A 26,317-nucleotide genomic window follows, 5' to 3' on the forward strand; every position below is an offset into this window, starting at 1 on the left:
TGGACAACAGTGTGGTGACTGCTGAGGGGTGGAATAGAGGGGGGTATAGGGTAATAAATGGTGATGGATGGAGACTTGACTTGGGGTGATGAACACACAATACAGTGTAAAGATGATGTGTTGTGGAACTATGCACCTGAAACCTGCATAATGTTAACCAGTGTCACTCTAATAAGTTAAATAAAAAGAAAAAAAATGCAAGACTAAAATTGAATTCTTTTGATTCATTAAAGCTACAATTATTATGCAACTTCATTAAAGGTATTTTTATCTAGTCGAAAAAGTTAAAGATGTTCATTTAAAAAAAAATCCCATTAGTCTTATTGTCACAATGGAACATTCAATATCTCAAAAAATTATACCAAATATGAATTAATGTTACTATTTAACTTAGTAAAAAATTACATCATTACTGCCCTGGCCAGTGTGGCTCAGCTGGTTAACACTGTCCCATGCACCAAGAGGTCGCTGGTTCAATTCCTGGTCAGGGCACATGCCTGGGGTGCAGACTTGATCCCCAGTAGGGGGTGTGCAGGAGGAAGCCAATCAATGTGATCAATGTTTCTCTCTCATATCAATGTCTCTCTCTCGCCCTCCTGTCCCTTCTCTCTCTAAAATCAATAAAAGCATTTTTAAATACATCATTACATTAAAGGGTTAAAATATGTATAAATAAAACAAATAATAAAATTGCAGCATTATGACTCTCTTTTCTTTAGAAATAAAGGCAATTTAATAGAAAGTCGAAAATAATGTAAAGAAATTCTATTTCCCTTCAGATCATTATCAGTTTATATATACATATACATTAAATAATTATAGTTGACTAGAGGCCCGGTGCACAAAAATTTGTGCACTGGAAGTGGGGGGTCCCCTCAGCCCAGCTTGCCCCCTATCACATATTGGGAGCCCTCAGGGGATGTCCTACTCCCTGCTCCCTGCTCCCCTTGGGGAGCGGGCCTAAGCCACAGTCTGGCCTCCCTTTGTGGGAGGCGACCGGGCTGATCAGGGGAAGGCACCAGCCCCATCACCCCGTTGTTGCAGCCACTGCCAGTCACTGCAGCCAACAAGGTGTTTTCATCAACACGGACTCCAGTGTGGAGTTTGTTTAGCTTCTAGAATTGAAACATTGTTGCTTTCGGGCTCAGAGCCGGGACGCGGCAGGCGGGGAACCTTGGCTTCCTCCATCACTGGAGCAAGCAAGCCTCATGTTCGCTTCAGCTGCGTGGCTGCCGGCCGCCATCTTTGTTGGCAGTTAATTTGCATATCGCCCTGATTAGCCAATGGGAAGCATAGCAGAGGTACGGTTAATTACCCTTTTGTCTTTTATTAGATAGGATAATAGTGATCTTTTATAAGCATCAATGCTTTCCATATCTTTAAACATTAATTTTGCTTACAAATACAACACATATATATTATGGAAAGTTGGTAATATAGAGAAAAGTATGGGAAATAATATCAAAATCACCTATAATCCAGCTTACTTTTCCCTTTAAATAGTGTATGTTATTATAAGAAGTAAATTTCATTTTTTCACCTCCCCATCCATCTCATCTTCACTAAAAGCAATCATTGTTAAACATTTGATATATATTCTTCCAGAAATTTTCTATGCTTCTTTAATAAAAATGGAATCATACTGATCATGGTCTTATGCAACAGGCTCTTTTTCCTTAATACTATATCACAGGCATCTTTCCAAAATAGATAGACCACATCATTCTTTTTATAACAGTACTAGAGGCCCAGTGCACGAGATTCATGCACTCAGGGGGTTCCCTCAGCCTGGCCTGCACCCTCTCACAGTCAGACATCCTTAGGGCTGTCATGGAGGCAGGAGAGGCTCCCACCACCACGCTGCACTGGGCAGCCATGAGCCCAGCTTCTGGGCTTCTAGGCTTCTGGCTGAGTGGCACTCCCCCTGTGGGAGAGCACTGACCACCAGGGGGCAGCTCCTGCATTGAACGGTCGTTCTGCCTTTCAGTCAATTTGCATATTACCCTTTTATTACATAGGATGATGTTCTAAGGTATACACATAATAAATTATGAAAACAAGTCAAAGAAAGGCAAAGGGGTCCCAGCTGATATCTGAGGTATACATATTACATTTGTTTTTGTTTTTATTTTAGTTATAGTCTCATAGGTACCAATTACCTTGCCCCCTTGACCTTCCACTGCAATCACTGAACTTACTTTCACCTCTATCTCAACTTATGACCCATTTTCTCCATTTTTGGTATACTGCTGAGGGATGCCAGAGAAGACTGCAAGCCTTTCTGGCTGGCTCCATTTCACACCTGTGGCTTCAACCTCAGCTGGGCTGTCTTCATTGTTTACCATTGCTTTCTTCTCATTCTCAGAGTCTATTCCAGTCCTTTCCTAACCTGCTTCAAGACCCCATCCCCACTCTACCCTCTCATTCTGACCATATGGCTTGAACTCTAGTTTACAGAGTAAACAGCAAACATAGACACATGGCCTCTGTCACCTTCTTCTCATCTCTATACCTGCTTTTCTAGGCCCATCCTTCCCTTCTTTTATCCTGAATCAGAAAAACGGCATCTTGATTCTTCTCCAAGCTTACACTTTAATTTCATCCTCTATACTACCTTCCTCCCATTCCTTATCATAAAAGCAAGCTTATATAAATGCCATATTAATAATGTTAATAATACAATAGCAATACTAATAATAAACAGAGTCATTAGGCCTGGGCAGGGGACCCACAGCTCTCCAGGATCTCCTGCTCCACCCCTGCCCAGGCCTAACGCTCAGCCACAAGCCAGGCTGATGGCTGCTAGTACAGCGGTGGTGGTGGGAGCCTCTCCTGCCTCCTCAGTAGCGCTAATGTTAATAATACAATAGCAATACTAATAATAAACATTTATATAGCACTTAAAATGTGTCAGACCCTGTTCAAACCACTTTACATATGTTAGCTAATTTAATCTTCAAAACAGCGTATGACCCTAGCTGGTTTGGCTCGGTGGATAGAGCATCGGCTTGCAGACTGAAGGGTCCCAGGTTCGATTCAGGTCAAGGGCACATGCCAAGGTTGCAGGCTTGATCCCCAGTGGGGGGCATGCAGGAGGCAGCCGATCAATGATTCTCTCTCATCATTGATATTTCTAGCTCTCTCTCCCTCTTCCTTCCTCTCTGAACTATGACCCTAGCTGGTTTGGCTCGGTGGATAGAACATCGGCTTGCAGACTGAAGGGTCCCAGGTTCGATTCAGGTCAAGGGCACATGCCAAGGTTGCAGGCTTGATCCCCAGTGGGGGGCATGCAGGAGGCAGCCGATCAATGATTCTCTCTCATCATTGATATTTCTAGCTCTCTCTCCCTCTTCCTTCCTCTCTGAAATCAATAAAAATATATTTTTTTAAAAAACAGCCTATGAAGTAAGTGTTAATTATAATTATCTTCATTCTACAGATAAAGGAACTGAAGCACAGAGAGATCAGGAGAGCTGACCAATGTCACACAGCTCATAAGTACAGAGTTGAGATTCAAACCCAAGTAGTCTGGCTCCAGTATCTGCTATATCCCATCTACGGAACTTATAGGCAGGACTATAGCCCAGGGAGGTAATATAAAGCAGAGCAGGGTTTGAAGGTTGAATGGGCAGAGAAGCCTTTGGAGCACCCAAAACAACAGAAAGCAATTCTCTGAGCTCAACAGGAAACTCAGGGGTTAGAGTTACCAGAGCCCACTGTATGGCAAGTGATTGAGAGGTTATCTGTGGGGTTTGCCTTGTGTTGCCTATTCTATGAGTATGGCTGTTTCCATTTTCTCTTGATTCTACCTTCTCAAATCATCTCCATACAAGCAGTTAGCCTGACAGAAGAATTCTTATCCATGGTCAACGCCAATACTGCTAACCCCCTGGGAACCAATGAGGCAAGAGGTGAGTGGCTCAGCACAAATCCTGCCCCGACATGGGAAAAAGAGCACAAAGCACAGCACCTCCACATACTTGCCACATACAAATAGCCTCCTTGTGCTGAAGAAACTGACCTAAACCATCACCCTTTTGATACTTAAACCCTCTCTATAGCTACCTATAAAAGTGTCACTCCAGTCTAATTTGAAAACTTTGATTGAGACAGACCATTCCCGCTGAGATCATTCTTTCTTTCTTAATATTTGTCTGATATCTGTCTCTTTATGACCTCCCAATCACCATTATTTTCCCCTACACCAGCGGTTCTCAACCTGTGGGTCGCGACCCCTTTGGGGGTCGAACGACCCTTTCACAGGGGTCGCCTAAGACCATCGGAAAACACATATATAATTACATATTGTTTTTGTGATTAATCACTATGCTTTAATTATGTTCAACTTGTAACAATGAAATTGGGGGTCACCACAACATGAAGAACTGTATTAAAGGGTCGCGGCATTAGGAAGGTTGAGAACCACTGCCCTACACTATAAAAAACAAAATACTTCAAATGATAATCCTTTACATCTCTTTGGGAAGTGACCATGTGTGATTTTTCTACCAAACCATCCTATCCCTGTTTCCCCACAAAACACAGACACAGACAAACAAACACACACACACACACACACACACTTCTTTGCCAGGCTAAATACACTCATTCCCATCAACAATCCTTCATATGACCTTGTGTTAAATCTCATCCTCATCCTTGTCATTCAACTATCCAAATATGATCCACTGTGCTTACCTCTCCCTGAATGTGTAGCGTAGCAGCTACATTACATTGCTGACTCATATTGAGTGAATCCTAAAGATTTGTTTCAATTTGCTGCTTCTAGCTACATGGCTCATCCTTCCCCTACTTATGTAAGCTGGTGTTCAGGGCCCCTGCATGCCCACTGAATTTCATACTACATTTGTGAGCCCCCACCTCACTTCATCGTGCCTACTTCTCCCAGCTCCTACTAGCTAGATCCACTGATACCAACAATACCACCACCACCATCTTCAGTCTAATTCAAATCCCACGTAACCAATCTTAACCAAGGCAAATGTGCATCCACAGCCTCAGCCCACCATCTGAAACACTGAATTAAGTTACTGTTATAGCCTTTTTTAAAAAATATATTTTATTGATTTTTTACAGAGAGGAAGGGAGAGAGATAGAGAGTTAGAAACATCGATGAGAGAGAAACATCGATCAGCTGCCTTCTGCACATCCCCCACTGGGGATATGCCCGCAACCAAGGCACATGCCCTTGACCGGAATCGAACCTGGGACCCTTCAGTCCGCAGGCCGACGCTCTATCCACTGAGCCAAACCGGTTTCGGCTACTGTTATAGCCTTTACTGACAAATCAAGACTGGGATCCATGTGGCTCCAAGAGTAACCACCCCCCAACCCCAACGCTCCTACATTGACCCTTAGCTCACCCTTTCCCTCTTCCAACCCTAAGACTTAATATGGATTTGATCCTTAAATCACCAATTCAATGGCCACAGATTTACTTCTTTACCCAAATTAGTGATTTAAAACAATTTTCTATTGTAATAGAGAGACTAAGACAAAATATAAAATTAGCCATTTACAGAAGCTATCATTCAGAAAGCATATTCTCCGGTCTATAGATAGCAGGAATATATATCTCACATTCTCATAAAAAGTGCTATTAAACTTCCAAAAATAACTTTCAATAGAATATTTAAGCCAACTACTACTAAATATTTAGGAAATACACAAATTGAGTTTAGGTTATATAAATAACACCATTTCTCACCAAAAATAAGTATTCCAAGAATCATAGGCAAAAGGACAAGGTGAACTAGCCCAACCCTAATTTCACAGTCACAAGCCAAGTCTCTAAGAGACTGAGTGAGGGATTTAAGGTAACAGAGCAGGGCACTGACGACACTGAAACAAGGACTCAGGTCTCCAGATTCCCAACCCACCAAGTATCTAGAAGCTTGTGAGGAACAATGGGCTTTGCAGAGTTTGAAATAGACACAGTCTCTTCCCTCAAAAGTACACACACAGTACACAATATATATTGTGAAACACTAAACAATTAAAACATAAAGACAATATAAATATAGATAAACTCTCATGTGCCTTTATCAACTAGATACCAGTTTCTGAAAGTGTTGACTATAAAATACAAAACTGAAATTATCACTTATATGAGGGATTCCAAGTATTTTTCCCATGAATATTACTGGTTATAAAAAAAACTTATCACACTTTAATTATCAAAAAAACAATATTAATCATGAAAAGTAAATCAGAAAGGTAGTATAGCACAGTTGTTAAAAGCTAATCATTTGATTCCTTTCTTACACTTACTAGCTATATAACCTTAAGGAAGTTAATCAACCTCTCTGTGCCTCCATTTTCTCACCTATAAATTGAAGGTAATAGTGTTTACCTCTTAGAGTGGTTGTGAAGATTAGTTAAGTTAATACATTGTAAAATACTTGGAACAGTGCCTGGCACATAGTGGGTACACAATAATTGCTCTCCTCTATTCGTATGTTATTCTTCTCCACTTAGTCAACAATGACCTCTTGATACTTATCATGTCTCAAGTCTAGCCAACCTTCAGAAGCCACTGGAATAAAATACAAGATTCCTAAAGGACCCAGGTTTTGAGTCAAAAATTAAATAATGATAGGATATGATAAAAAAAAAAGAACAGATACATGTTCAAGGCATGAGATAAATGATCAGAAATCAGAAAAACTGAATTATAGAAAACGCAGTCTTTGCCTATCTTAGATTGACAGGTGTGGGAGGAGAAGAACCAACAGTTTTCAAAGCAGGTCAAACCACAAACATTTTATTTGCCACATCAAGTTGAAATGCTCCATTACCACCACAACTATTTTCCAAAAGCCCTTTACACTTCTTAACCATTCCTACTTCTCCTACTTCTTCCCCATATCTACAGACTAAAGGAGAAAAAAATTCCTCAGAAAATAAAAACAGAGGTCTCCCTGAAATATAATCCCCACTAAATTTCCCATAAAAGTAAATAAAAATGAATTATAAAGCAAAGCACAACGCATCTATTCCCTTCAGATCTGCTGCCTGGCTGTCATTAGCAGACCTGGATATCCTGAGGCTCCAGGTGGGGGCTGCTGTTCATGGCTGGCAAATGCTAAGAGCAGTTCAGAAGGATGTGACCGTGAGGGGCGAAGAATCTCAGTCAGGATCGGTGCACACTCTTGGAGAGCTCTGAGGAGATCAGAATTTAACCAAAATCACTGACCTGGTGGCACTCCCACGGAGCAGCATATAAAACGGAGGATGAGAGAAGAGAGTGACGGGGTTATTAGTGGCTACACAGGAGGTAGCAATGCTGAGAGGAGGGTAACACAAGTCAGGACAGAAAAAATTTTCAAAGAGCCATAAGGAACTATTTTAAGATAAATTACACAGACTGGTTAAAACTTAATGGGGCTTGGAGATCACCCAAGATAATAGGATTTAGTAGGAGACAGAAAGTAGGTAATGCTGGCAATTATGACAAGACCAGCTCTAGAAGAGAGGATGTAGGTAGTTCAGCCTTGTCATGTTTAATTTTAGAGGTAAAAGCCAAGTATCCAACTGGAAACATCCTATGGGTAGCTGAAAAAATCATAATATTATAGAGCATTTTTAAATAAGAGCTCACAATTTAATTGATTTAAGAGCTTTCTCTCATCAGCAATTATATATCTTTAAATGGCATGTTTTACGTATTTAAAAAATGAAATAAGCTCAAGAAGAATTTAGAATATATTAAAAAATAATGAGTAATGCCCTGGCCAGTGTGGCTCAGTTGGTTGAGCAATGTCATCCCATGCACAGAGAGTTGAGGGTTCAATTGGACTGAATCCCCAGTATAGGGTGTGCAGGAGGCAGCCAATCGATGTTCTTCTCTTATCAATGTTTCTCTCTCCCTCCCCCTTCCTCTCTAAAATCAATACAAACATTTTTCAAAGAAAAAAATGAGTAATAATATTTTATGAATTATTAACAAAAAGGTGGGAATACTTAAGTGATAAGTTCAATATGTAGATATAATTTTATGCAGAGCAATACCAAATTTTTCCACACACATATACAAAACAGATATTTATGTCACTGTAAAACAGAATATTAGGCATATGGATCATTATTCTGACTTCAGTATTTCACAGATTTATTATGTTACATAAATTAAGTATAATACTCCTTTAAGTTCTATAAATCATTATTAGCTTTCATTCAAATTTTTACGGACAAATTCCCATGTCAGTTCTCTTGGCAGGTTTAACCCAAAAATACCCCCATTAAACAGTCAAAGAAAACCGAAATCTTCTTAAAAATAATCATTGGTTACAATTTAACTTTAAATAACAAAAAAACTTACCACATTTTCCTTCATCTTTCTCAACTTTTCATCTATCTCTCTCAGCCGATTTTGCATATCCCGTTGCTCTTTGGTGTTTCGAAGTACCTTTTCCCCTGGAGTTATTTCCATATTTCTCTCATCATCACTAAGGTCAGGTTCCTAATTTAAAAAAGAATTCATGCACAGGCTGAAAATGTACCTTCACACACCAACCTAAAGCAACTGAGCCTTGAAGGTTGGCTTTGCTTCTCAAATAATATCTCTTCCCTTAAAATCCTATATAATAAAGACCTAATATGCAAATGGCCATCACACCCTCACGCCATCATGCCTTAACGGCTCAGACATTCAACACTGGGGAGAGAGGAATGCGGACCAGCCAGGCTGTGGCCCGGAAGAGGGACAAGCCGCCCGCCCGGTCCCGGGCACCAGCGGCTGGGGCTGCAGCCCAGGAGAGGGACAAGCCGCACACCCCACGGTCCCTGTGGTTCTGGACACCAGCGGCTATACCTGTGGCCCAGGAGAGGGACAAGCTACCCGCCCCAGAGTCCCGGGTGCCTGTGGCTGCGGCCAGCCCTGGCAAAGCCAGCCTGGGTCCTGGGTGCCTGCGGCCAGCCAGAGGGAGGGAATCCTGGGTCCTGGGTGCGGGGCGAGGCAGAGGCGGTTAGGGGTGATCAGGCCAGCAGGGGAGCAATTAGAGGCAATCAGGCCGGTAGGGGAGCAGTTAGGAACAATCAAGCAGGCAGGCAGAGCGCGTTAGGGGAGATCAGGCAGGTAGAGGTGGTTAGGGGCGATCAGGCAGGCAGGCAGAGGGGTTAGGGGCAATCAGGCAGGCAGGCAGGCGGGCAGGGAAGCAGTTAGGAGCCAGCGGTCCTGGATTGCGAGAGGCAGTCGGACATCCCCCGAGGGGTCCCTGATTAGAGAGAGTGCAGGCCGGGCTGAGGGACCCCTTCCTCCGTACACGAATTTCATGCACCAGGCCTTTAGTGATATTTATAATTCTCTAAACTTTTCCTATTTGAGAAAGGAAAGGCTCGACTGTACATAAAGCAAGGAGGGAAATAAAGTCAAATCATATGGGAAACAGGAAGTTAGAGTGAAAAAAGCAGTGGTCAGGAAGCAGTGACCTGGGCTCTGGTCCCTTCTGTACTTATCAGCTTGAAATTTGGGCAAATCACAGTTTCTGTAGATTCAAGTCCATCATATATAAATAATAAGAAAAACCCCTGCTCATCCACATTATGAGAGGCAGCTGTGTAATAGTGAAAAGGGACCTAGACTTGGCAAAGTCAAGTTTTGAATCCTAACTCTCCCTGGTTCCTAAGATGGCCTTAGGGAAACCAAGCAACCTCTCTGAGCCTCAGTTTCACCATTTGCAAAATAATTAATAATACTAATGGTAATAATAATGAAGGAGGAGGAGGAGGAGGAGGAGAAAAAGAAGATCTATTCTAAAAGTCCATAGTAGGAATGCAACTAATCTTAGTGCGTAACAAATATGAGCTGAATATGTCCTTTCAAAGAATAAGCATTATATAATGAAAGTATGTTATTATCATTAATATTTAAACTGATAGAACCATATTCTTCCAAAGTTAATATTATTTCTAGCTAATATAAAAGGTTATTTCTTGAAAGTAGGTTGGTCCTATATTTATAACTAAACTTCCTATCTTTTTACCCAGAGATATCTTACTGTGTTGTCATGTAGGTGACTGGCATAGATGTCAATTTTGAAGTTACCCAAGTCAGAATCCTCTCACATTTTCATTCCTTACATACATTTGGTCATCAAGAATAGTCACCATTTACTTTCTAACACCTCTTTAATCAAGGCCCTTCTCTCTTTTGCACTGTCTATTCCTTATCCACTTGAACCAGTAGTTTTCAAACTCCACTGTGCTGCAGACTCACCCGCAGACCCTGTGAAAATATTCAGAGATTCTAATTCACTAGGTAAGGGCAGGGGATTGACAACTTGAAGCACAACCACTTGAGAATTTGAGAAGTATCGACTTGAGCTACTTCTTGAGCCTCTCACCTGGGCTCAAGTAGTAGCTCATTCATTCCGCCTTTTGCAAAGAAGCCACAGAGCAACGTGCAAAGTCCTCACCACTTCGTGGCTGGTCCTGCCTATCTCTTCAGTCTCATCTTCCCATTGCTTGCGTCTCAGACCCAAAGCCTCGGCAATATTCACTACTGCTAGTTCTCCACCACTCCATACCTCCTCCCTCCACACCTCATGGCAACTCCTATTCTTTTGGAGCCCAGCACAAACATATATCTGCTATAAAGTATTCCCTGACATACCCAGGAAGGGCAACTATTCTCTCCAGCATTCCACATCATTGTACTTACCACACTGTCACTGCCCAGCCAGACACCATGACCGTTCCCACTGTGAATCCCAGCACAAACCATATCCTGAAGCTGTATAGCACTGGTGTCTGGTGAAGGCCTACTTCCTGATTCCTAGATGCCATCTCCTTGCTGTGTCCTCAATGACAGAAGAGGCAAGGGAACTCTGTGGGCCTTCTTTATAAAGCACAACAAATCCATTCATGAGAGCTCCACCTTCATGACCTATTCACCTCCCAAAGGCCTCACCTCCCAATACTATCACACTGGGGTTGACATTCCCACATATGTATTTTGGGGAACACATTCAGTGTATAGAACATAGTGATCTGAAAAACATCCAAACTGGATTTCATTTTTAAATGAAAAATTATTTTTTAAAGGACATTACTTTAATAACCTACAGCTATGATTTTTTTTTTAATCTTTGGGCAGGCAAAGAGAAGACATAAAAAATTTTTAAATCAAACTTCATCAATGTTTTTAAAATTTGCAAAGACACCATTAATAGACAAGCCACAGACTGAGAGGAAAATATAACACACAAGTCTGAAAAAGGACTTGAATTTAGTATATATAAGGAATTCACGCAATTTAATAAATAAGAATAAAATACAATCCAGTTCTAAAGCAACTTGAACAGATACTACATACAAGAAGATACGTGAATGACAAATAAGTACATACATGAAAAAGTCTTCAACATCAGGGAAATGCAAATTAAAATCACAGTAGGATATCACTGTGCAGGCCCTAGAATGGCCCAGATGAAAAAATTTAACACCAAGTGCTGGAGAAGTGTGGAATTCTCATATGTTGTTGGGAAGTATAAAATGGTACAACCACTTTGGAAAACTGGCTATTTCTTTAAAAATTAAAATTTGTCTATTCTGTGACCCAGCAACTCCACTCCTCTGAATCTATCCAAGAGAAAGGAAAATGTATTATTCATTCTGTACATGAATATTCATAGCAGCTTTATGCATATCCCAAATGCCCATCAACAAGAGAATGATAAACAAACTGTGGTAAGCACCTGATGCAAGCTCGGATGATCAGACTCTTTCTGCTCTACCTCTTGTCTTGTGACTGGGTTTAGTCAATGTGAGGGGAGGAGTATTAAGATACTGGGGTAAAAGAAGAGAAAGCTGGGAGTATTTCCCCTGCCCCTTGCTGCTTTGGCATTATAGTGTTGGCAGTGATGCATCCCTGAGGTGCCCATCAGGAAGGTTTCCTTGGATTCAACTGCGTATTTACGCTCAAAGACGGAGGCCACACTTGGAGTCAGTCTATTCAGAAGGCTTTAGGACAGGAAACACAGCAAGGCAGTGTCAGGTACCTCTCCTCTTCACTGGGAGTTTTTGCTGCAATCCATGTTGTCATAGTACAGGCACAGGGGCAAGGAAGCCACCCTGGTTTAAAAGCTTTCTTTATATCCCATAGGAGCATCATCTCCTGAAATGACTTTATAGGCACAGCATCCAAGGTCCCAGCAAGGGACATGCCCAGCCACAGGAATCACTGCATTTAGAGAAGCTCACAGTATGGCTTCCCCATCAGGTCTTTATAATTCTCCCATTCCAGGGGTCATTTTTAGCATAAGTGAAGCTGCCTCTTAACATTGTTGACATTCCAACTTCCATCAGTTGCCAGGGAAACAATTAGGAGAGTAAGGACAGCTCAAATTCTCATGCTGAAGGAGAAGGGTTAGTTAATCCTTTGCCCACACTTTCTATGATTACAATTTTGGATGGCTAATTCTTTGACCATGGCTCTAGGTCTCCCTAAGCTCCGACACACTTTTCCTTCCCGCTACCCACAGTTGCCAGTCCGTGGGTGTCCCAACACCCCATACTGCAAGGAGGGAAATAAAGTCAAATAAAGCCATACTGGCTCCTTTAAATCTATAAATAGTTCCTTCATTTAATTATCTTCAAAATCCAAGCTGAGTATTTTTCCTATTTCTTACCAAGAACTCTAACTGGTGTACTATGTTTATTTGTATGTATGTATGTATGTATGTATGCATGTATGTATGCATGCATGCATGTATGTAAATATGTATATGTGTGTACGTATTTGCAGAGAAACAGACTGCAAGAAAAATTAACTTTATACTAAAAATCTTAATTATTTTATCTTATTTTTCTTAAGATGTTTTTGTAGTTCTTGAGTTTTCTACTACATACATATATTAATTTTATAACTAGAACAAATCAGTTTTTATTTAAAAAAAACAAACAAGGCTAATTTTGTCTTTCTCTAACAATGTGACTCTCCATACACAAAAGACATTGGCCTGAAAGTTAGATTTTAGCCCCAGTTCTACTGGTATGACCTTTTGTACTTTTGAGCAATCACTTTCTCTTTCTGGGTCTCAATTTCTTCTGATAAAGTTTCTTCAAACTCTAATAGCTTACATGTCTGTAATTCTGCACAGTTAGATCTAAGGACATGTAACATCTTTCCTCAGTCATGGTCTCTGGTAGCATAACCATATAGTTCAAAATTTAAAAGATAGCATGTGATGAAAGCAGAAGCTAAGAGAAAGCAATAAAAGGTATCATTGATTCTGACAAAAACTGCCCAGTGGCATATTCAAGAAGCTCTGTAGTGCCAGGAGAGGTTCTACTGTCACATTAATGTGCCCACCAGTTCTGTCGGTTTTCATGATCATCAGGAAATATCTTGATTTCCAATGACAGAAATATTTGCACAGACTCTGACCATCCATATCTTTTCTGTTTTTAAGTCACATAGGAATGCTTTTAATCAGTAAAATTCAGTTTGGTGAAAGCTCTCAAGGTATGCACAGAATATCTAAGGAGCCAGAAGAAGAAAACGATCCCCAAGGTCAATAGATACTTGCTGATTTGACTAACTGATTGCCAAGATATTCTAAGTTCATCCTTAGAAAAATATCTATGATGTTGACTGAGCCAACAGGGATCTTTGAAGTTAAGTAAACTCATTTCCAAAAGCCAGATACAGAGAAAATGACTCACATCTTCATAAGTTATCTGACATGCAAATAAGGCATGAATTTCGGGCCAGAAAAATACAAACCTGCCTAAATAAAGCCAGCTTCCCTGTGTTTTTAAACTAATGCTATACTTTTCCACAGGCTACTGCTATTTCCTGTCATCAGATGGACCATTTGCCTGACAGCACTAAAAGTAGGGGAAAATCTTTCAGACAAATTGTTTTTATCACCTTGAAATATCGCCACGCAGTGAAAGAAACCCTGACTATACAGGAGGCTCAACAAAAAATTTTAAATAAATATCCTATATAATAAAAGCATAGTATGCAAATTGTCCCCTCAACTGGAGTTCTTCCGGGAGTTCGACCAGGGGCTGGGCCGACTGGGAGAAGGGAGGGAGGCCCTGGCCAGCAGCGGCAACAAGTGGCTGAGGGAAGGGAGGGAGTGCCCAGCTGGCAGCTGGCAGCTGGCAGCCACTAGGGACCCTACCAGTGCATGAATTTCGTGCACTGGGCCTCTAGAATATATATAAACTTCAAAATAATCTGTAAAACATAGGTGGTAAGTATCCCCCAGATTTAATGGGGAATGTGTGATAGGTTAACATTAGAGGCATGAACCTCTGAAGTAACTTCTTATTTATTCCTCAATCCCAATTCCCATGCTCTTAAGAGTGGCATACTTCTATAGTGTTTGGAAATGAACAGATGGTCAATAGGATTTCTGTGCTCGCCCTAACTGGTTTGGCTCAGTGGATAGAGCGTCGGCCTGCGGACTCAAGGGTCCCAGGTTCGATTCCGGTCAAGGGCATGTACCTTGGTTGCGGGCACATCCCCAGGAGGGTGTGTGCAAGAGGCAGCTGATCAATGTTTCTCTCTCATTGATGTTTCTAATTCTCTATCCCTCTCCCTTCCTCTCTGTAAAAAATCAATAAAATATATTTTTTTTAAAAAGATTTCTGTGTTCATGACATAAAAAATTCCCAGATTCCTGCCCTTAACCAGTGCATTAAATAATTTGAAGTCAACTGGACCACATGGCCATTGTTGGAACTCTGCAAATCCCTGGACTCAACAATAAAAATCTTTCAGGATTACATGTCAAGCAATGATTTATATTTCCTCAGTTTTAGCTACTGTTGAAACAGGAAGAAGAAAAAAAGTTAGTTGTTGCTATCAGCAATAGTATGCTCTTGACAAGGAAAGAGATTAACACTATTATTTTCCTCAATCAAATGTTTGTTGATATTCTATTGGTCTTACCAAATTGTGTACAACTGAATCAATATTTTAAGAACAAGAAAATAAATCAAATGAAGCAGGACCTTTATATTCAATTACATTACTTGGTTTAAAAACAAAGAAATACCTCTTGTCAACGAAAGCCATTTCTGAAGACCCTCTCCCAACCAGAAAAAGAACATCTTACCGTAAACTGGAATTCTAGATTTAGTAAGACTGATTGCATGAAAGATAAATTACACTTCTTTAAAAAAAGCCAACCTGAACAAATCTATTATTGAATCCAGTTGCTAAGGACTTAAGAAACTGAATGCTTACATTACTCCTATCTTAGATATTTCTGGGAAAATCTAGACTCTCATACAGCTACAAATAAGAAATACAGTACTAAATTATGAAACCTTACTCAATTTTATGGTGGGATTTACTATACGTGGAAAGAACTGATTTGTTGGAGAGTTAGATGAATACAGAAAATTATGCACAGTTAAGCCACAGATCTTTAAAAAGTTGCTTCAATTAGTTCTCTTTTGCTAAGATGAAATGAAAATAAAAAGCAGATGTAAAATCTGCAGCCACATGATATTATTTACATCACAGCAATAGCAAGATTATGCCATTGGTTCTCCTGAATGTGACCACGTGCTTTGTTTTACACTAAGGAAATCAGATATGGAAAAGCCAAATGCTGCTTTTAAAATATTACCATGAAGTTAAGAGCCAGGCCAGCACATCTATTTGAGAACATTGTAATCAGCAAGCTCATCAGGAAAAGGTTTCCTCTCTGCCCTTTTCACAACAACCAACACTTTCTTGATCTCTGAGTCACATTTCTGGAACCTCTCAAACTATCATGACTCAGGTGCTTTATCATCCTAGGCTGACCAACTTGGCACTTTAAGGTTGCCATAGTCAGGTCAGTCAGAAAGTCTACATGTTTCAACTTGTTTGGGAAACTATTTTTTGGAACACAATTTTTAAAATCTCAGAAAGAATCTTTTAAATATCATGCCTTCATCAAACATATATTTTCTCAGTTTCCATATTGTGCTGCTTTTTGTTTCATTATATGATCACTCCACAACTTGTTCTGTGATTATATCCTATCCTCCAGGAACCTACAAGCTGCCTTAAGGCTGCCTTAGCCACATACTAATCTGAATACTTAACATCAACCATCACAGCATCTCCTATGAAATAAGCCGGCATTCAAAGATGTGTTGATGGCCTGTGCAGGGGTTGGAAAGTAACATAAATACAGGCAGTAGGCCTCAGGGCCTGCAATACAATATGAGTAGTGGACACTGGAGCAAACTAGAGAATTTGTGCTCCTTCTAAAGCAGCAGTTGCTACTCGGTTCAGTCCTGTAGTGGGCCAAGCAAAGATTCGGGCCTAATGTTGCCAGATTTTCTAATTTTTCAACAGAAACTAGAAATTTGGATTTTTATATGAGGTCACCCAATTTTTAAATGTTGATTGCAAACCCTATATGGGCTAAAGGAAACCCATCTGTGAGCCCTGCAGGCAACCAGTTCTCAACCTCCTGCTGTATAATGGCAGCCTTCTTCTGGGCCTCGGACCCCTCCTGACTCATTCACAAGCTCCTCTTCCTCCTCCTGCCACTCACTCACAGAAAGAGACTTTCTTCGTACTCCTTCTAGATGCCCTTTCTCTCTCCTCTGAACCACCATAATACTTTGCTTATAGCTTTTGATTGTGCTAGCCTACGTTGTTTTATACCTGTTATCTGTATAATCTGTGCCTCTCATAAAAAATAAATTCCTTAAGTCACTTCTTATCCTATATAATAAAAGGCTAACATGCAAATTTTCCCCTCAATCGGGAGTTCGACCAGGAGTTTGACCAGGGGGAGGAGCCAGTCAGCCAACTGCCCGTGGCCCCTCCCCCCTGCCAACCCCACCCTCAATTGGCCCCCCTCACCCTGATCAGGGCCAGAGCTGGCCAACCACCGTGGCTCCGCCCCCTTGCCAGCCCTGCCTCCTATTGCCCCCCCCAGTTGGGGGCGGGGCCGGCTGGACCCCACCTGTGCACGAATTCATGCACCGGGCCTCTAGTTATTCTAATAATATCATCGGTTGAATTCTGTGTCAGACACTGCTAAGCATTTTACATATATTAACTCAGTGGTTGGCAAACTGCGGCTCGCGAGCCACATGCGGCTCTTTGGCCCCTTGAGTGTGGCCACGAAGTTTCAATCGCACTGTACGTGTGTACCCACACGGGTATTTTGTGGAAGAACCACACTCAAGGGGCCGCAGTTTGCCGACCACTGTATTAACTCATCTACCCTTTAAAAGAACACTAAAGAATTGTATTATTATTACTATTTTACAGATGAGGAAACTGGAGATAGGAGTATTTGTAATTAATTCCCAGGCCTCAGAACTAGTAAGTGAAAGAGCCAGCACTTGCAGCGAGTTCTATATTTGCCTGACTTACCTTTAAATGTCCTATAATTCCTTGCACACAGTGAGCACTTCATTAATATTTGTTGAATTGATTGTTGAAAAACAGAAGTTTATATTTCATTTAAAAGACATTATTTCTTAAGGAGCATGGAGAAAAAAATTTGATGAGTTAACGGTTTGCAGAAGGAGTGAAAAATAAAAATAACGTGAATATTCACTATGAATATTTGTGGGTCAGCAGTAGATTAGAGCCCATTAATCAACTGAATAGATGAGCCCGGTTTATCCAAGATATTTTTCAGTGTATTTATTCAAAAAGAATTCCAATCCAAAAATAATATCCATAAAATAATTTGCCAAGTTAGCATTTCTGGCTTGAAAATTCAATGTGCAATTCTGGTTTTAGTTAGAAATGAGAAAATGCCAAAAGGAAATTGAATAAAAGCTCGAAGATATTCTTTATTTTGCATGCAAAGAGCATTCATCATTTTTTTTCAACAACTAGGATGTCATATTTCTGTTTCTCCATCCAATGGGAGTCCCAAAATGCAGTTTTCTCTTTCCTTTTAATTAATGTTTCACATAAAAATATATAATCTCATTATGTAACAACTAAGTAATGTAATGGTTCCCCTGTTACTATTTTCTAAATATTTTATCAGAACCATAAATGTGCACTCTGAAAATGTGATTTAAATGATAATGACAGAATCTAACCATAGTCATACTTTATTTAAAGTCCTAATGGCTAAATAAATCTCTAAATTCTCAGTTTCCCATTCAAGAATAACATTTGATACCATGAAAAAGACATTTTCTATCTTTAGGACCATTATTCAGCTTTCAAATCTCAGCTGCCACTGAAATCTAACAATAAAAAATTTTAAAAATCAGCTGTAACACAAGAATATTCCCCATCTTGGCTTCCTCCTTTTGAGAAATGGCACCCACTAACATAAATAAACTAGCAATGTAGTTAGTGTTGATGTTCAAGGGTACATTTGGATGGGGACAGAGATTCCAATTCTCTATTTTCCAAGAACTCTGACCCCAGTCCAAAAATCAGTGGTTTCCATCACCACCACTACTGCCGCGTAAAGGGCTCAGAAGCAGCTGTGCCTGGCCCTTAGACACATAACCTAAGGAGGCTAAGCTGGCTCCAGAAAGATTTGCCAGTGACCAAACTTTCTTCAGAACATTTTTTAAAACTGCTCTTTCCCCTGAGATAGTTTAAATTGGCCCAAAGCCAAATCGCTAACCTTCAATTGATAGCTTGGATAAAAGATTCACTATAAAGCAGAATTATTACCTATAGACTACTGATGTTTAAATCTTTTTAAGAACAAAGAAAATTACATGCATGTAAGATTGTACAAAAAATGATTTGGTGAGATGTTTCTAAAACTTGTAGAGGGTCAGTAAAAATAACAAGAGACCAGCCATTTTCTCTTCAGGTGAAAACTGCTATCCAAGGCCAAACTAGATCCCAAGAAGTACTGAAATATAGTGGGGGTGGGGGAGAGGGAATAATTTTACTTTTCCAAAGCTGCTATTATTCTTCTGGTTTTCTACACATCCTACCAGCTTTGTAAAAGAATATTTGAGGGAACTATTGAAAGAGGAAACACATTCATTTCAAAATACTCATAGGAGAGTAGACATCAACCTGGTGAGCTTCACTGCTTGATGTTCCACTAAAGGAGCTAAAGAATGTGTCAGAATAAGGGACAGTGGCTACCAGTGCTAATACCTAGAACTAGAGGAATAAAGAGAAACATGGCTCTCAAAGTACTAATAAGTGCTATATCGATTTTCTTCCCTCTCCTCCCTCCTGATCACAATCAAGAATTGGCTTAGCCCTAGCTGGTTTGGCTCAGTGGATAGAGCATTGGCCCATGGAATGAAGGGTCACAGGTTCAATTCCAGTCAAGGGCATGTACCTTGATCCCTAGCCCCAGTTGGGGCACATACGGGAAGCAACCAATTGATGTGTCTCTCTCACATCAATGTTTCCCTCTTTTTGTCTCTCCCCCTCCCTTCCACTCTCTCTATAAATCAATGGAAAATATCCTCAAGTGAGGATTAATAACAACAAAAAGAATTAGCTTAAATCTTAAGAAATAATAATATTAAAATAATATTTTCTCAGTAACTCCATCCCAGCAAATTACCAACTGAAATAAAAATGAATAGAGAGAAATCACCAAAGGAAAATACACACTATAATAGAAATTACTATCGCTGCAGTTGTGGTCATGGAAGGATAAGCAACTGGGAAGAAGGAAAAGCAATGGAGAAGAAACCTCTTTGTTAACAAGTGGACTGCCAAATGTGAACTAGCTTTAGCACACATAAACCTGAGCGGTCCATGCACTCTTGAGTATGATATACCTGATCATTCTGATCTCCAAGTCCTGGAGAAAAGCTGAACGTTGTTGGGGAGGCTGCAGAGAATTCTTGGAGCTTTGTATCTATTTCAGCAAGCTGCTGATGTTGGGTGACTGCCAGTGTATATCCTTCGCCTGGGACCAGACAGACAGACAGATCACCCTAGAAGGAAAAAATGGTCACCAGATCATTCCCATTCTATATTTCTTCCCAAAATATAATATACCTTTCAGACTGCTACTTCAATGCTCAGGATTTCATCCAAAAAAATTTTTTTAAGAAAACAAAATAAAACAAAAGCACAGAATTAACACTGGCATAGTGAAAGAAAAAAAATTAAATAGTTTATGATTTCATTATCTGCCAACTCTGTGTAAAATATCTCCATAAATTACCCTTTGTAGGTTTTTTGCCCTGTGAAATAAATCTCTTATCCTCACAGTCTGATTCTCATTGCATGCTCATTTCTCCACTTTGTGAAAGTGGTTGTAATATGATGAAGAGAGAGAAATCATGTTTATCCTATAATGGACATGGTATTTTCAAAATTTGTCCCTGAAAAGTAACACAGGACCTATAAACTCAGTTGTTTGGATTTTATGAATTTAACTGGCCATCTAATTCATTCAACTAACATTATAGTTTCATAATAAAGACCCATTCATAACAATTCAAAAATCTCATACTGAAGAACATATCTAATCTAATAATAGACAAACATGGTAATTGACCATACCTCCACTACACTTCCCATTGGCTAATCAGCAGGATATGCAAATTAACCCAACCAAGATGGCGGCCGGCAGCCACACAGCTGAAGCGAGCAGGAGGCTTGCTTGCTCCAGTGATGGAGGAAGCCAAGGTTCCCCTGACCAAATGTGTCAATGTCAAATCTCCCACCTGATGGCGGAAGACTTTGCAATGATATATAACATCTACTTTTAAACAAAAGGATAAAGCATTTAGTGTTCGCCAAGGCTACTAAAATGTCTGTGCCATCACTTGGCATTGATATTCTATCTAGAAGAATTATGGCCTAGCAAAATGTTACATCACTTGATAATTTTTTAACATTTCCTTTTAAAAGTCAGTATTGTAATTCACATACATTAAAAAATCTTCCATTTGAAATTACAAATACTGTTTTAATAAATATACACAGTAGTGTAACCACCACAATCATGATGTAGAATAATTTTTATCTAGGATATAAAAACCCCCTTATAATCCTGTATAATAAAAGCCTAATATGCTAAGTGTCCAGTCGTCTGTTTAACCAATCAAAGTGTAATATGCTAATGATATGCTAAGGCCGCTCAACTGCTCAATATGATGTGCACTGACCACCAGGGGGCAGACACTCAATGCAGGAGCTGCCTACAGGTGGTCAGTGCACTCCCACAGGGGGAGCATCACTCAGCCAGAAGCCGGGTTCACAGCTGGCAAGCGCAGCAGCAGTGGTGGGAGCCTCTCCCACTTCTGTGGGAGCACTAAGGATATCCGACTGACGGCTTAGGCCCACTCCCCATGGAGAGCGAGCCTAAGCCATCAGTCGAACATCCCCCGAGGGCTCCTGGGCTGCCAGAGGGATGTCTGGTTGCCATCTTAGGCCCAACCCCCCGGGGAGCGGGCCTAAGCCAGCAGGTGGCCATCCTCTGAGGGGTCCCAGACTGTGAGAGGGCACAGGCCGGACTGAGGGGCCCCCCCGCCGAGTGCACAAATTTTTGTGCACCAGGCCTCTAGTCTACAATAATAAAAGAGAAACATGCAAATTGGTGTCACTCTGCTATGCCCACCAGTCAATCAGAACAAGCATGCAAATTAACCCAACAAAGATGGCGGTTAATTTGCATACACCGGCACAGAGCGAAGACTGAAGGCTCTGGCTGGAGTGAAGACTGAAGACTGAAGAGGCTTGGCTTCTCCACTGCGGGAGCGGCCACAGCAGAGAAGCCAAGCCTCGCTGCAGCCAGAGGGGAGAAGCCTAGCCTCGAGGCTTGGCTTCTCCACTGCGGCCGGACCAAAGGCCTGGGTTCTGGGTGCCAGAGGAAAACCAATGCTGGTAGCCAGGGGAAGGAAGGCCTATTGCACGAATCTTCGTGCAACGGGCTTCTAGTATGCATATATGCCCAACCCATGGACACAGACAATAGTATGGGGAAGGCCTGAGGTGGAGGGGGGACAAAAAGGAAGAAAATGAGAGACATTTGTAATGCTGTCAATAATTTTTTTAAAAATCTCATACTGAGTGCCTACTCTGTGTCGGCATTACACTGGTGATTCAACATGAATCTCACAAGGTTCTGCCTTCAAGGAGTTCTCAGTCTCTTGGCAGCAAGATTTTAACAAGGTGTGAAGCTCACCAGTAAGCCTAGGGCACCTTGGGAACCAGAGAGGGTCAACTACCCTCTGTTAGTTGGACAGGAAGGGACAAAGTGGTTGGAAAAGGCTTCCTGGCAGAAATAATCAAACTTAATCATATCTTAATAAAAGAAACAACATGCACTTTAAAACTGCAGCTGGTGAGGGCAAGATTAGAGGCAGAAAACCCAGTTAAGAAGCAAACTTCATAATCTAAAACAAAAGTGATAAGTGCCTGAACTGAGGAATGTCTCCTGGGAGTGCAGAATATAAGACAGACAGACTCCAGAGAAACTTAGGAAGTAGAATTTACAGATGCTAGAGATAATGTGATGGAAGGGTAAAGGGAAGAGGAAGGATCAGGGATAAACACTAACTTCCTGATATTGTCAATGAGGGGGATGTTAATCATATTGACCAAACTAGGGAACACAGATGTGTTAGGTTTGAGACGGTAAATGTTTGGGACCTTTTGATATTTGCACAGATGTCCGTAGGATATCCACAGATTGTGTTAGGTAAACAGATGTCTGAAGTTCAAGGGAGAGAACTGGGTTAGAAATGAGTACTTCGGACTCACCCATACATCTATAGTGGCCTGAAACCCTGAACCATGGGAATGGGTGAGATCACACAGGGAAGCATGTAGTACGATGACAGAAGAATCATGAAGAACATTTTTAAAATAAAGGGGCAGGTGGAGGGCAAGGAAGCTTAAGAATTTCATACCAGGACACTCATACCAGGAATCAATCCCTAGATGTAATACATGCTAAAACCTATGCAGAAAGACATAGGTTTCTGTGTCTCCCCTTGACCCTAGCATGAAATCTCCCTTCTTGTTTCAGTGAAAACAAACACTGCATGAGTCTTGGTAGGAGATAGGTCCCCACCAGACACTCCTTCTCCCTGCCCACTGGCATCAAGAAGACAAGCAAGTGACCTGGATTCGGCCAAACGGAAGTCAACACCCTGAACCTTGACTCTGAGGGAGAAAGAGAGATGCGAAGGTGCAGGGAAACCGGGGGAGTGACTAGGGGACAGCAGTGGCAGTGAGGCCAGTGCTGGCAGCAGTGAAGGTGGCAGCAGTGACCACCCCTCGGGAGTGGCTGGGACTACGGTGCAGCTTGAAGCAGCCTGTTTCTGAGGAGTTTTTGTGGCCTTGTTTCTGTCCACTTTGATATCGGTGTGGTTTACAAACCTGGTTCTCCGAATTTCCATGAGTCTGTGAACTACCCAAGCCTCCCAATAAATTCAGTTTCTGTTTTGGGTTTGTTTTTGTTTTTTTAACCAAAGTCCATCTCTGTTTCTTGTAACCCAGAACAGTGACTAATACATTTTTTCCAAGTTATTTGTAATAAATATAGGCAAAAAGCCTAAATGTCTAAAAATAAGTCAATTGTAGTATACCCCTACAAGAATATGATACAGTAATAAACATTTTAAATACACTTGGAAATTGGCACATGAAAGTCATACATAGTTATTTTAAAAATAATATCACCTAGCTGTTCACAAGTAAGAAACCCTGGTTAATTTTTCCTAAATAAAAGTGATATAAATACTGTGTTACTTAAATGAGAAATAATAAAGTACCACCAAAAAGTAAAATTATGGAATCACAATGACTAAATATTGGTTAATAAATTTTAAATTCTTGTCTGAATGGAATTCTTTTTAATGACACTGGAGGTAAAAGAACATGTCAGATTAACTTCAACAGAAATATAAATGCTCCATTCACTATGCAGTTGCAGACAGAAATTATATGTAACATGTAGTAGATGTTACAGTATTTTTCTGTCTGTCTAGCACCTTCTAGACACCCTTGCTATGTGTGGGAAATCTGTAGCTTTTAGGAGCTTGCCTCCCTAAGACAGAACCCAGAAAATGCTCTTCACCATCCTCCTTTACGGCTAGGGCCCAGGCTAGTAACCAAGGGTCCACAACCAGCCTCACCCACTTGGTACTGAGTTAGATGTAATATGAGATCTGATGCAAAACCCATTTTGCTGGGAAGATGATAGTAGAGGCATCTGGCTTTGGGAAGTGACATTAGTTTTAAGTGTGAGTTCCCAATCCAGGAGTAAATCTCTTAAAAATTCTAAGTATCCTAGAGAGATTCAAGAGAATATTACACCCACATAATTAAACATGCCAGTAAAAGGAACAACCAGAGGGCAAGAGTTCTGGGGAATTAAGACATAATTATCATTTTAGTCATCCTTTTTAAGTCTCATAGGTGTTTATCAGAGAGGAAGTGATGGGGCGCTCCATAAAGTAAAGGGCACACAGAAGAATACAGCAGATTTGAGGAATGACATGAAATCTGGTGCGGTCTGAGAATACAGTAGATGGGTCTCCTCCTCAACGTGTTCCTAAAGTCTTCTGCGGCACTTCATATCTTCCTCCTCAGAATCTCTTTTTCAACATATGCCATTATCTACCTGGCTTTATAGAATTTCTGTATAAAATGTCTATCTCCCATGCCAGACAATAAGACAGAACCCTCTTTCTCCTTAGAGGACTTGCAGAAAAAAACTCTCAGCATAAATTAGTTCAAAAAACAACAATAAGTAGGCCCTGGCCAGGTGGCTCGGTTGGTTGGAGTGACTTCCCTTACACCAAAAGGTTGTAGGTTCAATTCCTGGTCAGGGCACATACCCAGGTAGTGGGTTCAATCCCAGGTCAAGAAATGTACAGGAGGCAACAAATTGATGTTTCTCCTTTCTCTCTCTCTCTCTCTCTCTCTCTCTTCCTTTTCCTCCTTTGCTCTCTCCCTCCTTTCCTCTCTCTCTAAAATCAATGAACATTAAGGATAAAAATAAATCTCAAAAGAGGGCTAAGTAACTAAATAGCAGAAATAGAGGAACAGACATGATTGAAAATCCAACTTAGAAAACTGTAAAATGAGTTCATATGAGCAAAATGACAAAAAAGATAAAGATTATAAAAAAAATGTTATAAGACCTGGAAGAGAGATCCAGAGGTTCTATACCCATCTGTGACAGACACTTGTACACTGACCTGATCCCCTTTTCCAGTTTTCTTCCTTGCCTTCCTCTGCTACAAAAATGAGAGAGTGAAATAACTGCATCCCAGCAACTCGGCAAACAAATGGCTTTGTGACACAGCTGGGCCAATAACACACAGGTGAAGTCCTGAGGACACTGTACCTCCCCAAATGAAAAGGCAAAGCCTCAGCCGAGTGCCTCTTATGAGGAGCGGGGAGCGAGAGAAGCAGACTTGGCCAAGGCCAAGGAAACAGAGCCAAGCAAGGACTGGTCTCAGCTGAAGACCTGCTGACCCCTGCGGAAGCTCTGGAGGACAAACTGCACCACAGAGCTGATCTCATCTTGAGTGAGAGGGCAGGTTAGGGAGGGTGGATGCACACACAGGTGCCAGGTAAAAGGGATCTGAGCAGGGTGCTAGCAGCATTCACTACATTACGTCTCTATTCAATGTAGGGGAATAAAAACTAGATGACAAAGCTAAGAGCTTCAAGGAACACAGAACAACATATTTGTTTGTACAAGTAAAGAATATTGCTATAAGTTTAGTATGCAAGTAAGTGCAAATGCTGAGCCACTGCACTCCTTATGTGACTTGCCAGGGCCCTATAAATACTGGTACTTGCACCCTGAATCACATGCTGTTCGCTCCCCCGGACTCATGAGGGAACTGAATGCTCCAAGTTAACTGGCAGGAGCAGGACAGCGTTCTTTAGGTTTACTAAACGCTACACTGAAATATCATGGAGCCAGTTTAGGGAGAATAGGAAATGTCCAAAATAACAGGATACTGAGCAAAACATTATACACCATCAGTACTAAGCCCATTACATCACAGGCAGAGTTATTATTGTGATAACCAATGTGTAGTAACTCTTATAATGACATAAAATAATCCTTTGGAAGTCAATAATGAATTGACCAAGAATAAATTTGAAAATGTCAATACAAATCTGTAAATAAGATTTTTTAAAGTCAGACAGTATTATCTCATAATCTTAAAAATGATTATGAATGTATACTAATAGGTCAATAACATGATTAAAAAATATATATTAAGAAGTGTAGAGGTCAGTGACTCTCAGAGTTTACATACCCCAGAACTGGACAGCCCCGAATCTCGGTCATCTAAGTCCTTCAGAAGTTCAACCAGCCTTTTCTTCTCTCTGTCGATCATAACCTCTGGTTTCCCTGAATTCTTGGCCAACTACAGAATGTATTAA

At 40.8% G+C, this 26,317-nt stretch overlaps 1 protein-coding gene across 1 annotated transcript in view; it reads right to left on the reverse strand.

Moving 5' to 3' along the window:
• The window catches only part of FSIP1 (fibrous sheath interacting protein 1), a 182,372-nt gene that overhangs the window by 126,111 nt on the left and 29,944 nt on the right, over positions 1–26,317 (reverse strand). The window contains exons 8-10 of the mRNA XM_014534772.1: positions 26,191–26,301; positions 19,726–19,884; positions 8,342–8,482 (exon numbers count right to left, since the gene is read on the reverse strand). Coding sequence (XP_014390258.1) covers positions 8,342–8,482; positions 19,726–19,884; positions 26,191–26,301 — 411 coding nt within the window. The remainder of the gene's footprint in view (positions 1–8,341; positions 8,483–19,725; positions 19,885–26,190; positions 26,302–26,317) is intronic.

The sequence above is a fragment of the Myotis brandtii genome, unplaced genomic scaffold, assembly GCF_000412655.1.
Source record: "Myotis brandtii unplaced genomic scaffold, ASM41265v1 scaffold133, whole genome shotgun sequence".
In the NCBI taxonomy this organism is placed as follows: domain Eukaryota; kingdom Metazoa; phylum Chordata; class Mammalia; order Chiroptera; family Vespertilionidae; genus Myotis; species Myotis brandtii.